Here is a 15,186-nt window from a genome sequence, read left to right as displayed (position 1 = left end):
CCTATGAGTAGCCATAGCTTTTATTTTAGGCAATTTTAAATGTTTAAAACTCTTTTCCTATTATTGCATTTTAACTATGACTACAAGTAGTTAAACTATTCTTTTTAATAAGAACAATTGAAGTTTCAGTCCAATTGATAGTAAGATTTAATTGTTTTATTTGCTTCTTTATTATCTTTGGCATTTATATTATCTTTGTGCCTATTGATTATTATGATTTTGTTAGTTGTTGCATTAAGTTATTAAATTAGATTAAATCCTTCATAAAGAATTGAATAATATACTATAAATGAACCTAGTGTCTCATGTTTATTTGTAAGAATGAGGTTATTTTGATTTTTTTAGATCAATTTAGTTTATTATTTTTATTAAATTAATTTTTATTTTACTACAATCAAAATGTCTTTTTTTTTTCTGTTTTACTGTCTTTTTTTTGGAAGAATTATTTTCTCTCATTCTATGTGAAATTAACCCCTTTCAATACTATTACAATTTATTTTCGAAAGGTTAATTTTTTTTTTTTACGAAGATAATTTCATTCATTAATAAAAGACTTTAAAGTCTACAAGAATACAAAAGGCTGAAAAATAAATTCACTTGAAGCCCATACTAAAAAATAAGACCCAAACTTACAAACCCAAAAACCAAAAGCCTAAAGTCAGGAAAAACCCTAGTACCAAAATGCTTCCTTGAGAAGATTTTGGTTCCGCCCTCACCTAAGGAAAGCTGAGAAGCACTCACCGCCAGAAAATGGCTAACAACTCCAATAAGTAAAAACAAATGAGGACCATTGAACTACTAGGAAAACACATGAGAGCATTTAGCTCTTCAAAATGAAGAGCACCTAGTCATGAACACAAGGAGTCGTCCAAGCAAGGGATGTGACATTAGATTCGAACTCAACGGCGACTTTTCTTGTGCCTTGAGGATAACCAATCCACATAAAAGGAATAGCTATAAGCCCTTGAGATATTCAACGTTGCAACCATGAATAAAATCCCTCCCAAGCAATCTACAGAATAAGACATACTGAAGTATGAGGGGACGATTAACTCAAAGATTTCCACGGCCAAGAATTGATAACCAACCATTGAAGCTCAAGAAAGCGGCGTAGATGAGTCTAGAAGAAAAGTGGTTGTTTCGATAGAATCATACCTGCATTCAACCAGCCCAAATGAGAAACAAGAGAAAAAACACAATAATGCATTAGAAACAAATAAAAGCAAATAAAAAATAAAACCCTGTTCCTTAAGCTCAATCTTTTTTAAGCAAGGAGAATTATTTATTTACACAAAACCACGCCCAAAGATGGGAAAGGGAAATCCACTTCTCTAGGTGAGGGGAAGGATGACCGTCCCCTACCCAGAGGGGGCAGAGGACGACCACACTTGATAGTAGCATAGGACCGCCACACTTAATAGAAAGCGGAACGACCATAGAAGAAAAAGAGAGAAGATATATAATTGGTCATTTAAATCAATTAACCTTTTAAAAAATATAATTTTATTTTTTATTATTTCGACATTGTAACAGCCCGAAAACCGAACTGCCACCGGCACTAGGATCCAGATCGACTTAAGGTCGCCGGGACCCGTAGTAAGCCTGCTATCCTGACTGTGAACCTGTGACATCCCATACATGATCATATAGTTTCTGTAAAAACATAAAACTTTTCTTCAGTCCAAGGCTTAACCTGTGCATGCACTATCTCTGTTCTCTACCAATCCCTACTAGAGCTCCTCATTGCTCTAGGCGGATAAAACTCATAATGTTAAGCCTAGTTTTCTCATAAATATACAACAATATATAAACATAAACTGATCATGTGAAAACACAAAAATGGATTACAACTCTTATAATCAAGCACCATTCTATACACTGTACACATACATTATCTCTTTACATTTACATGTCCACACTGACTAACTATAGTTTCCTTCAAAAATCATCAAAACTCTTAAAACTTTGGAAAGATTTGAAGGAAATCATAAAAACCATGAAAGTCAACGTGAGAGAGGTTGGAACTCACCTCTGGCTGCAAGTGGAGGAGAGATAGCCTCCTTCCACCGACCCTTGGCCCTTTTATAGGTGGCTGGCCAGACCACCTTCGGCAGCCGAACGTGAATCCGAAACCATGCAATGTTCGGCGGCCGAAAGTGACCTTCGGCGGCCGAACCTTTGCATTTTTCCTTGTTGCTTTTCGTTCAAAACTCATTTCCTTTCACACTTGAAAACATTCAAAACTCTTAAAACACACATGAAAACATATGTCTTACCCTTCTCGAGGGTTCCGACACTCGAGATTCCACCGAACTACAGGAATTCTGAGGCCGGACTCAAGCCGGATATTACAGACACACCTTAAAATCTTTGAGTTTTGATAACAAAATATATAATTGTTTTTTAAGAAAAATAAAATAATTAGACATAATAAAATTCAAAATACAAAATATTGATATTACTATCATTCACTAAAAAAAATAAAAGTAAACCATTATATAACAAATAATAGTAATTATCTTAATTTGAAAATTTTAATTATGTTAATAGAAATTTTGAGTTGGTCATTCAATAGGAAGCATGCTTATTATGAGCCCAATATAGAAACAATCAAATTTTGTATCCTCTTCGTAGAAAAATTAATTTTGTATTATTGCAATTACAAACACTAATATATATATGGAGAAATTATTATTAAATTTCTTAATTTATAAAATATTAACTAGTATTATTATTTGATATGCTAAGATCTAAAAAGCAAGATTTACCGTGTATGTGTAAATTTATTCTCCAAATAGATGGTCATTTAATTTTTTCAGAGTGCGTGTGCTGATAGGGAGGTGACTGAGCATGTTCTCTTATCATTTGTCATGTCACCGAACTAGATTATTCTCAAGTGGATTTATACGCCTGCCTCACGTTACCGGATTGGACATGCAATGTTGGGCTTGGGAATGACTTGATAGGCTTACCTGTGTTTTTCTCTAGGACCCGGCCTTGTCACGGGATGTAAGAAATTCAGCGGTCGTCATTATTGAAAAAATTATTAATCAATTTATTTTAGCGTTATTTGAGAGACTAAATATTATGAATATTTAAAATTATAAAGATTAAATAATATATATAATTAAAATTATAAAAACTAAACAATAAATAATTCAAAACAATTAATGAGTTTTTTTAACAGAATCGCCGACGAGTTGAATTTTATAAAATATAAGACATTCTGATTATGCAATTATAAAATAATAATGAATTAATTAATTTTATAAAAATTCAGAGATTTAATAATAATTTACTACATATAATATAATACCCAATTAATTAAAATTTAGGAAATTATGTTGTATAATAGGTTATATTATGTTTTTTGATAAAATCTATTATTATTTTAATGATATATGAGTTATAAAAAATGAATATATATAAAATGTTAATTTGAATTTTGGTAGCCATAAATGTCTTTTCCAATACATTCTAACAAAAAATTTTATTTTTTTTCTTTTACCAATTCAACATGAGAATAGGGAAACAATGTAGCTATAAACCAAACAAATTTTAGGCAAACTATTTAATCTCACCACCACTAGCTTCCTAAAAATACTCAAAAGAAATGCTTGAAAACATCTACTATAAAATTACACTATTTGGCTTGTATTCTTCATCAAGTCTCAAAAATCTAATAGGTTTTTTTTTTTGAAAAAAAGAAAAAGAAAGATGGCAGCTTTGAGTAAGAAATGGGTGATTTGTGTTCTGGCTATGTTGATTATAAATCAAGTTCTATTTGTGAACATAGCCAATGCACAGTCTGCAGAAGCTCCTGCTCCCACAGATTCAGATGATGGTGAAACGCCCACCGAAGCACCATCTCAGGAGGATAGATTTTTAGTAGGAAAACCTCTTTTTAGAACAAAAAGCGGAGCAATAGAGAACCAAGTCTAACTATTTTATGAAAAAGATTTCATATAGTTATTTTATATTTATTATATTTTATCAGCCCTCCATCAATTTAGACTTTATCAATTCATCATAACAATTGATAAAGTAAATTTTACTTTAGTAATAAAATCTATCTGTATTTGAAGAAAATAACATTGGAGAGGTATTTGGTATGAAAATTATTTATTTCCATATGTAAGAAATTTTTTTTATTATTATGTAATTATTTTTTTTTATATATTTTCCTGTTAGTTTTATGTTTTTTTTAATAAAATATAATAGATTTAAAATAGGTATAATTAAAAAATTAATAAAAAAATGATAATTTTTACTGAGAAATTAAAATAAATAATAAATATATTTTTCTCTCCTTCGTTTGGCTCATTCCGCACATCCTTTCCCTTTCTTTCTAGGTGTTTGTGCAAATGCATAATTCAATTGTTATTCGCCTTGACTTTTCCTCTCTTCATTTCCACGTACTGGCAAACTTAAACTCAAGTGTTTAAAATTATGTATAGAATTTCACGTGGGCTGACGGATTAATTAGACGCCGTTGAATGAACGCATGTATTAAATGCAAGAAAATGATAATTTCTCTATTCACATATGACATTATTAAACATCACACCGTGAAACTAAATCACTGAAATTCATAAATCACTAAACTTTCAAATGAAAAGAAAGAGATAATTGTTGCTGGAATTTAATTGCGGTATTAAAAATAGCATAGTTGAATTACAAATTTAACCTCTACTAATTAAAATATTAAACTATAGTTTAGGCATCCAGTTAAGCCCATTCGGACCGACCTACGGTAAACGATATAATTTTATATAGTATCACATCTGAAACCTACCCGGCAATGTCCCCACTTTCCCAATTCCGATCCCGTTTACCAGAGACTCGACTCGACTCTTCTCTCTCTAGTCTCTTTTCTCCCATTTAACTCTGACCATCGACTTCTATCGTCTCGCTTGAAATTATTCTACTTTTCATCAAAAAAATTTCCAATTTCTTCTGTCTTTGTACTCTACTTCGGGCCTATGAAAGACTCCGCCAGTGATTCTTTGCTCAAACCAGAAGTTCTGATCTTTTGGAGCAAGCACGGATTGAATTGGGAGGAATATGGAAGGAATTGGTTGGCGCGAATTTGTTGACCTTCTGCAAGTACTGAGCTGAGTAAGAATAAAAATCAATGTTTTAGGTTTCAGCGGCTGTGAATTGATTTTGACTTTCGATTTTTTGTATGTTTTTACTTATCCTTTGCTTGTGAATTTTTCATTTCCTTTATATATATATATATATATATATATTTGTTTGTGTTTTGTTTGCTATGCAATCGACCAATCAAAAGGCTTTTGCTGTCGGTTGAAAGTGTTGCTCAGAAGCTCTCTGTCCTGTTTAGTCCTGCTTCCATTATTCTCTTATCGCGTTCGTTTGTTCTTTTGGTTGCTTTCACAGTAAGATAAGCAGCTCAGCTTGCTATTTTCTTGCTCTAATGTGTTGAGGCTAAATATGTGGCAAAGCTGAGCAAGCAAGCATAGCTAGATTTTCCGGATCACAAGTTTTATATTCTACCCCAACCCACCGCCGTTCTTCTAATGTGTGGCCACAGAAATGGAGATAGCTGATTCTTAATCACTTGAGATAATTAAGTGGGGAAATTGGGAATTGTAATTTTAGTTGTAACTTCTACGTGTTTCCGGTGGCCCTTCCCCATCTTCAATTGAAGATAAGGATACTCTCATCCAGTTCTTCCTTCTCCTCCAAAGTCAATATAATCTAGAATTTAATTTTTGTAGTAGTAGTAGAATCTCATGGCATCCTTCCTTTAAATTTGCGAAACAAAAGAGGTGAACATGATCAAGAAACAATCCAATAAATGATGGATTCTAAAAATAAAATGCTTTCCCTTTCTTGGGTGAGAATATGAGAATTCGTTGAATTGTTATCGCTTTTTCATTTCTTGTCTCTTTAACGTTTTGTTAAAAAGGTGTTTTTTTTTCCCGTCTTCTAAATGTACTGGCTCGGAATTAATAATTAAATGTAATAACTAACCATAATTCAAAGCTTTTACTTTGGTTATTGTTTGATGGGAACAGTAGTGATTGTCAGAGTACTTGAAATTATGATTGTGAACTTCCCATTGCAGGTAACTTAAAAAGGAAGCATTGGCTAACGTGATTCAGTTTCATTCAAAATGGAGACTTGCTACTGTATTGAGCCCCAGTGGCCAGCTGAGGAACTTTTGATGAAGTACCAATATATATCTGATTTCTTCATTGCTCTTGCTTATTTCTCCATCCCTCTAGAGCTCATTTATTTTGTTAAGAAATCAGCAGTTTTTCCTTATAGATGGGTGCTTGTGCAGTTTGGTGCTTTTATAGTTCTATGTGGGGCAACACATCTTATTAACTTGTGGACTTTTACCATGCATACCCGAACTGTGGCAATTGTAATGACCATAGCAAAGGTTTTAACTGCTGTGGTGTCTTGCATAACCGCCCTTATGCTTGTACACATAATTCCTGATCTTTTGAGTGTTAAAACTAGAGAACTGTTTTTGAAAAACAAGGCTGCAGAACTTGATAGAGAGATGGGGCTCATACGTACGCAGGAAGAAACAGGCCGGCATGTTAGGATGTTGACTCATGAGATCAGGAGTACACTCGATAGGCATACCATACTAAAGACCACTCTTGTTGAACTGGGTAGGACGTTGGCATTGGAAGAGTGTGCCTTGTGGATGCCAACCCGGACTGGATTAGAGCTTCAACTTTCCTACACTCTTCGTCAGCAGAATCCTGTTGGGTATACTGTGCCTATCCAGCTGCCTGTGATTAATCAAGTATTCAGTAGTAACCGTGCTGTAAAAATATCACCCAACTCTCCAGTGGCAAGAATGCGCCCTTTTGCAGGAAAATATATGCCTGGAGAGGTGGTTGCTGTTCGAGTTCCACTTCTTCATCTCTCTAATTTCCAAATTAATGATTGGCCTGAGCTCTCTACCAAACGCTATGCTTTGATGGTTTTAATGCTCCCCTCAGACAGTGCAAGACAGTGGCATGCTTATGAGTTGGAGCTTGTTGAAGTAGTTGCTGACCAGGTTAGCTAGGTGGCCTTATTTATCATCTTGCCAATGCATGCATATTATATTTCCAGTTCAACCTTTGTGAAAATGTCATTATATGCATTATTGACTATTATTTTATCTGCTTTCAAGTTCATACTTATGCCAAGTACTGAATTAGTAGTTCTTATTAAAATTTTAATCAAGGTCATATTTGGCAGTAAGTTCAGTTTTTGAAGTGTTGGCTGCCCCTCTAAGTGGGACCCTGGTAAAAATGTTGGAAAAATTGATCTTTTTCTTGTTTTATTGGTGTGTCAATGCCGCTGCATTGTTCTTAGTTCAGAAAACATTTGCAGCTTGCTTGGTGTATAAAATAAAAGGGGGAATATATTTCGAGAGGTTGTAAAAGTAGAAATAGCAGAAGAGATGAAAGAAGTCGCATGAAATGAAATAGGAGAACTTCCAAAAAAAAATGGAAGGGCGAAAAAGAGAGATAAGGGAGAGAAGTACTTAGATTGAGAAAGCAGGAGAAAAGGATAAGAAACAAGAATATAAATTAAGAAAGAAAGAAATTAGGTATGAGAATGGAAAGAAAGGGGTAAGAGGAGAGAACCTTATACAATTAATCAATTCTTTTGCTTGTTCTATTGTCCCAATAACATAATAGAGTGCCCTTAACTAGGCATTTAAAGAACTGATGTGCTTGAGTGAATTCGTGAGAGTTAGGCAAATTTTCATCTGTAGATCCTAAACTTTAGGTATGTTTTCAACTTGGTTAATCAACTTCTATTTATATCTTAAAACTCCTTTTAACTTCAATTTGAGTATTATTAAAGTACTTGTTACCTGCTATTGCTGGAATCCAGGTCAATGTAAATAAAAATTATGTATATATTTTTTCAATCATTCCCTCATTCTTATTATAAAATTTCTTTTTTTAATTATTTCTACTTAATTATTAAACATATACTTTCAATTCTTTAAGTAGTATTAAAAATTTTTATTAATTTTATTTTTAGTGTTCATAACTTTTTTTGAAATTAAATATTAAATAAAACAATTTATATTAACTTAATGCTAATAATTCATAAAGTTTTGATGATTTTTATAAATATTTTAATTTTGTTTATATCTATTAAGTATTAAGATTAAGATTAATTTTAATATTATTAATTATTATAAGAAAAACAATTTAGAACTTTTATGTAATTAAATATTATTTGATATTATTTTTCAAAAATAAAATAATATGTAATTAATTAATGAAATGAATCTGGATGATTTCAAAATGCTATTTGTTTCTTATTTATTTAAATCTGTAATTTTTATGAGAAAGAAAAAAGAGAGTCAAATTAGAAGAAAGATGGAGGAAAATTTTTTTTTTTTTATTGTGATAACTTGTACACCTGCCGTAGCAGGTAACAAAGATTTTAATTATACTTAAATTGAAGTTGAATGACTAAAATGAAAATACACTTAAAATTGAAAGACCACATGTGAAAATTACCTGTAAAGTTATTTACAGCACATGGTACCTCGTTTAAAAGGAAGAAAAGAAGAGATTATACCATCGAAAACAGCAAATAATGATTCCATGTTTCTGATTGATTAGTGAAATTATATCTTCTAAGCAGGTGGCTGTTGCTCTATCACATGCTGCTATCTTAGAAGAGTCAATGAGGGCAAGGGATCTTCTTATGGAGCAGAATGTTGCGCTTGATCTTGCAAGGAGAGAAGCGGAAACAGCTATCCGTGCTCGCAATGATTTCTTAGCTGTCATGAACCATGAGATGAGAACTCCCATGCATGCAATTATTGCACTTTCCTCCTTACTGCAAGAAACTGAGCTGACATCTGAGCAGCGCCTAATGGTTGAGACAGTACTTAGGAGTAGTAACCTCTTGGCTACTTTAATAAATGATGTATTAGATCTTTCAAGGCTTGAAGATGGCAGCCTTCAACTTGAGCTGGGAACTTTTAATTTGCATGTTGTATTCAGGGAGGTAGGATTGTGTGACCCTGTTAATTTCCTAAAAAAAAATTCATTGTAGTCCTTAATGTGTGAAATTCTAAAAAATCTGGGTGAATTTAGTTGCTGAATTATTTGTTTCTTTTCCCATTGCAGGTTGTTAACTTGATCAAGCCTATTGCATCTGTTAAGAGGCTGCCTATTACATTAAATTTAGCTCCAGATTTGCCAGAATATGCCATTGGTGATGAGAAACGCCTTATGCAAACCCTTTTAAATGTTGTCGGTAATGCTGTGAAGTTCTCTAAAGAAGGCGACATCTCAATAACTGCTTTTGTTGCTAAGCCAGAATCGTTAAGAGAGCTTCGGTTTCCTGATTTTTTCCCAGTGCCAAGTGATAATCACTTCTATTTGCGTGTACAGGTTGGTAATTTGATCTCAATAACATTTCTGCTTTGGGATCTCAATTATTAATGCTAGAAGTTAATATATGTGGCTGTTGTATTCTGGCATAGGTAAAAGATGATGGACTAGGAATAAACCCCCAAGATATTCCCAAGTTGTTTACTAAATTTGCACAAAATCAATCTTCAGCCAGAAATTCCGGTGGCAGTGGACTTGGCCTTGCAATTTGTAAGAGGTACCCCACCCCCTCTCTCCCTCTTTCCCTATTTTTAATGGTAGCCAGTATCTATTTTAGTTTTCAGGCTATATCAGTTCCAGAAAGACTTCTCTTCTGATAGCATGGCTTTCTTTTATAACATATTTATAGAGAGGTTGTACTTGTGCTTGAAGTTGATGTGATGCAGTATACCATTTATTAATTATTATGCCTTTTGCATGGCTGCAGGTTTGTAAATCTTATGGAAGGACACATTTGGATAGAAAGTGAAGGACTTGGCAAGGGATGCACAGCTGTCTTTGTTGTAAAACTTGGTTGGTCAAATGAATCTAAGCATTCTTTCATGCAGAAAGTGCCAGCAAATCATGGGCAGACAACTTTTTGTGGGCTGAAAGTTCTTTTAATGGATGATAACGGGTCAGTAACTTTGCAATCTTATTATACCATATATCATCAGCTTATGGGGCATTTAATCATAATTGGGCACTTATTATATTGGCTTCTTGATTGTTTGTTTTCTATTTTAGCAATATTGGGAAATTACAAGGGATGGAACATGGAAATCCTGAAGATTAGAAACGGTATTAAAGAATCATGGAAATACAGTTTTTTGAAATCCGTAGGTATATTTTTTTGAAAAATTGTGGAGTGCTTTAGGATATATGAAAGCCTCATATATGGAGCCTTCTACTGGATATCCCATCTATCTGGTTTATAAATAAATTTGTGCATTTAGAAAATTTTAGTATCACAAGATAATGATATGTATGCCACATCGTGTTAAATAATAGTTATATTCACTATTTTATAGCTATTTAGCTTGTTGCCCAGTGATCATGTGTTTGCCTTGTAGTGCAAAAGTCAGGTGTTTAATTCTTAATGTTTCCCTCCCTTCTAAAATTATCTGATTTGCAATTTAAAAAAAAGAAGATCGAAAATTGTTTCTTGGTTTAGGAAATATAGGGGCAATTACTATCAGAAAATATTAACTTATAAGCTTATGTATAAGAGAGATTGTTGTATTATCACTTACCACTTTAGGCTTTGTTTGTTTCATAGAAAATACTTTCATATTTTCTACATCTTTTTGATGTTTGGGACTCTCTGGAAAATAAGTCAATTGAAAAGATTTTTCTGGTCAATTTAAGGAAAATGAAAAAAAGAAGATATATCTGTACATTGGGATCTTATTAATATCACTATGTATATAAATTTTATTAATATATGTTATTTTTTAAATTAAAACTAAGAAATGAAACAAATAAATTATTTTGTTGAAAAATATTTTCAACATTTTACATCGAAAATATTTTTCCAGTACAAGTTATTTTCTGTTAAAAAATGGAGTGTCAGGCTCCATTTATCTGTGAAAAGTAACTTGTATTTAGAAAATATTTTCTGTAAAACATGTTTTCCGTGAAAAATATTTTCCACAAAAGTTATTTTCCAACAAGATAACTTATTCTTTTATTGTTTAATTTAATTTAAAAAATAAAATATATTAACAAATTTATGTATATAAATCTCAGTAAGATCCTCAAAGTGTAAAAATGACTTCATCTTTAAAAAAAAAAGTTATTTTCCTTAAAATAGCTTAAATTTTCCTTTGACTAGGAAAATATTTTTTGTTAACTATTAAATTCTAATTAAAAAAATAAATATATTAACAAATCGTCTTAATAAGATAATCAAAGTGCGGAAAATGACTTTCTCTTTTGAGAAGTATAAGTCATTTTCTTTAAAATGACTTAATTTTTTTTCTTTAACCAGGAAAATATTTTTCGTTGATTATTTTTACCGAGTGCTCCAAATGTCGGAAGATGTGAAAAATATTTTCCTGTAAAATATTTTTCGTAAAATAAATGGAGCCTTAAAAAGAGAATATTATGAACTCCTATATAGACTATAGACCAAAGGGAAAATTTACAACAAGACTATATATAGTAACAAGCAATAGTCCTGCCTGATACTGCTTCTGCTATTTAACCCCTGAACATTGTAAAATAAAACTACTAAATCCTTTTAACTTCACAAAGTGCAACTATTTAAACTTAGAAAATTCAGAGCATGTGTGACTCACGTCTTCATGCAGGGATTAAATAGTTACATTTTTATAGAGGGCAGATGTTATAAGTTAACAATGAAAAGATCAAGATGAGAATTGAACTTTTTTTTAAAATAAAGGTCAAATTATGTATTAAACCTGAATTTATATACTAAAGGGATTCCATCTAAATTTCCATATTTAATGATGAATTTTTTTTTTTAAAAATATTGTACGTACACACACTCACATACATATCCTTTTGTTTTCATTGAATCCATAATAGCAATTGATAAATTTAACCAATAATAATAATAATGATAATAATAACAACAATAGTAATAGTAGTTTTGTACATTAATATTATTATAAAGTACTAATGATGTTTGGGATTGTTGCATATGAAGGTGATAAGAGGGAGAGGAAATTTTATTGGATAGTGAAATTGGTCCACCTTGGGCCTTTGAATATGGGATCCAAACTCTTCTAACTATGAGATTCCGCCACTGGGCTCATGTATAGAAGAAGAACAGAACAGAACAAAGCAACACAACACAACACAACAAAGTTTAAGTAGGAAAAAAACAGGCGGGCTAAATGGTGTTTTAACTGTTTTTAGGAACAGTAAAAGGTGTCCGTCTTTTAGTATATACTAAAAATAAAAATGATAATAATGGCCTTGTCATTTCACTTTAGTTCTTCGCAGTCCTCCTCGCCTTGTTACAGTTGCAGAACAAGTGACTTGGGTAGTCACCCCCTGGGGGGGCAGCAAGGCGGGGTCTGGGCATGCGCTAAGCTATACGTGGGCATCGGTATAGCCCCCTCTCTACCTCTACCTCTCGATTCAACATCAAAAAAAATTCTCGGGCGTGGTGGACCCAGTGGGGCCCATCTCGGGCCCGGTGTGTTAGGGTCCTAGAATTCCAGAGACCAAAACTGTAATTTTTCAATGGTAGAGTTTTTGGAAAATAATATTGGGATAAATTAGTGTAAAATAAAAGTAAGTTAAGGGCCGTGTCAGATTTCTGTAATTCCCTTTAGATTATTTATTTAGGGGGTGTGTCATTTGAGACATATTGATGTCTCCTCCTGCTACAAGCCAAGTTGTTTCTAAGGCTCTTTAGGGGGAGTGACTAGTTGGCCACCAACAGGGGGCTGGCCCAGTTGGCCACTGTAGGCCTACGGAGATCCTGAGCTGTACCTTCTCTCCTTGTAGACATCATTCCAGCTTTATTATTAGACGTATTCCAACGGATCTCCAAATTTTAACTTCAAAATATTTATATCTTGAAGATGGCATGCAGCCAGTCACCTTTGCCTGATGCACAAACATCCTACAATAATTTGTTGAGATATGTGATGATTCACTACTTCTGGTTTGTATGCATTGTCAAGTGTTGTACTTTTGGGCTTAAAATATCAATTTGGTCACTTCATGAGTTTCAACCTGATTTAAGTTTTGATATGGGAATAATTTTGATGGAAAAATAGTTGCCATTTGGACATGGACAACTAGAATACATGACAGACACAACAAATGCTCTCTCTCTCTCTCTCTCTCTCTCTATATATATATATATATATATATATAGGGGTGGGATTGGCATATGGCATTAGTGAATATCAGTGTATCTTCATTCAAAACTTTGATTCAATAAGTCCCATAGTTTTTTTAAAATTTTTTTTTTCTTTTTATACTTTTTAATTCTATCTTCTATGTTCGTCCCTTTGTCAAACCCGTCAATAATGCGGCAGGGGAGGGGGGTTTACATTATAGAAAATCAGTAAAATGATACAAAATGGAATTGGAAGCTGTCTTTGCCTGGGGCAACTGAGGCACTGCTTGAACAAGACCATTTTTTGTTTATATGAGAAATTTCTTGGATTTACATCCATTACATTTCGCACGATGGGCTCAGTATGAGGGCTTGAAACCCATTTACTTGCGGTAATGAAGGTGATAGGAGGCTTTCTGCTCAGTAATGCTGCTGTGCTTTCAGACTTATGTTTAGATAGAACAAATAGTTTGGTTTCTAGATATGAATCATGTGACTAAAGAGGGATTAAAAAAAACTTCCCATCAGGTATCTTTGGAGATACAACAGCTGAAGTTATTTGGCAGTTTTAACATAATGATACACCTATGCACAGTTGATGTATGCAATATTTTGACTATCCTATTTGAAGTTGAGCAAATTTTTGCTGTAAATGTAAGCATCAAATTTGTTTATGGTTTACAGGGCTAGCAGGACGATAACAAAAGGACTTCTTGTGCACTTGGGTTGTGACGTGACCACTGTGACCTCCACCGATGAGTGTTTGCGAGTGGTTTCGCAGGAGCACAAGGTGGTAATTATGGATGTCTGCATGCCTGATGGTTTTGAAGTTGCCATCCGCATACATGAAAAGTTCACAAAACGCCACGAAAGGCCATTAATAGTGGCACTTACTGCGAACACAAACAAGGTGACAAAGGAAAACTGCATGAGGGTCGGCATGGATGGTGTAATACTGAAACCTGTCTCTGTTGACAAGATGAGGAATGTTTTATCAGATATCCTGGAGCATCGGGTTCTATTCGAGGCCATGTAAACAGTACGGATATAAATGATAACACTTGTAGGAAGGAAGAACTAACACAGCATGGGAGGGTTCGACGGAGATTCAATGATTGCTGAAAGCCAGTGTTGTGCATTCTTTGTGCAACCAGTTATGAGACCCAGATGGAACAAACAGTTCCAGGATTGTGGAGATCCGAGTGTATCCTTGAAAGTGAATGTATTGTTCTTAGTGTTCTTTAAATTGATACTGTGAAACAGATTGTCATACAATGATATAGCCTTATTGGTCGTATTTTCGAAAATATCGATTGAGTCTGTCACATATGATCTTTCTGCCATTCAGAGTTTGTACAAATCAATGTGTTTCTAGACCAGTTGAGGCAGAAAATTTTATCCCCAAAATGGCTTTCATTGTTTCGCTGGTTCCCTCTTCCCTCCTCCTTGTTTCTCTCCTGCCCTTTATTCATTTTTAAATAAATTCTCCAAATAAAAATTATCCCTACTGCAAAGTGGAATTTTATAAGAATTTAATTCAATCGATTATTTAACAATTTTGTTATTTAAAATGAAAGAATTCATTTATTTTAACTTTAAAAAATTTTCATTTCAAAAGTTAAGAGAACCAAATTAAGTCTATATAAGGCCAAGCAAAATGAGCAAATACAAAGAATTCAAAGTGAAAAGTAGCAAATGCAAAGAATTCAAAGTGATTTTTTGCTGTGTTCCCTTTATTCCTAATATAAATAATCCAAACTTTGCGAATCAAACTAGTCCACCTTTCCAGCCAGCCAGCCAGATTGACTTTAGTTGAATGCTAAGTTACCTTTATCACCCGAGTCTAGCGATGATGGATGGGATTTGGCAATTGTGGCTCTGCACTTTGTGTAATTGTCATTGACCAACTTGTTTTACTTTAAATTTATATACTTTAATCATTATAATTTTAATTTTATGCAATCTCTTTCATTTTCTTTATTTATA

General features: G+C 33.1%; 1 protein-coding gene across 3 annotated transcripts; it reads left to right on the top strand.

The window, feature by feature from the left end:
- The first annotated feature begins 4,743 nt into the window (after positions 1-4,743).
- Positions 4,744-14,507, top strand: LOC110618873 (ethylene receptor). Of its 3 annotated transcripts, XM_021762148.2 has the most exons (8): positions 4,744-5,118; positions 6,092-7,045; positions 8,644-9,012; positions 9,135-9,401; positions 9,494-9,618; positions 9,829-10,017; positions 10,128-10,223; positions 13,885-14,018. In XM_021762148.2, exons 2-7 carry the CDS (start codon positions 6,140-6,142, stop codon positions 10,174-10,176), a joined length of 1,905 nt encoding a protein of 634 aa, XP_021617840.1. In that variant the 5' UTR covers positions 4,744-5,118; positions 6,092-6,139; the 3' UTR covers positions 10,177-10,223; positions 13,885-14,018. The 3 variants fall into 3 exon arrangements, with proteins under 3 accessions (XP_021617840.1, XP_021617838.1, XP_021617839.1); XM_021762146.2 differs by lacking the exon at positions 10,128-10,223 and having other exon boundaries at positions 4,747-5,118; positions 13,885-14,507; XM_021762147.2 differs by lacking the exon at positions 10,128-10,223 and having other exon boundaries at positions 4,747-5,183; positions 13,885-14,507.
- The last annotated feature ends 679 nt before the right edge of the window (positions 14,508-15,186 follow it).

The sequence above is a fragment of the Manihot esculenta genome, chromosome 7, assembly GCF_001659605.2.
Source record: "Manihot esculenta cultivar AM560-2 chromosome 7, M.esculenta_v8, whole genome shotgun sequence".
NCBI lineage: Eukaryota > Viridiplantae > Streptophyta > Magnoliopsida > Malpighiales > Euphorbiaceae > Manihot > Manihot esculenta.
Note: the sequence above shows the minus strand (reverse complement) of the source record. Positions and strands in the feature narration are given on the sequence as shown.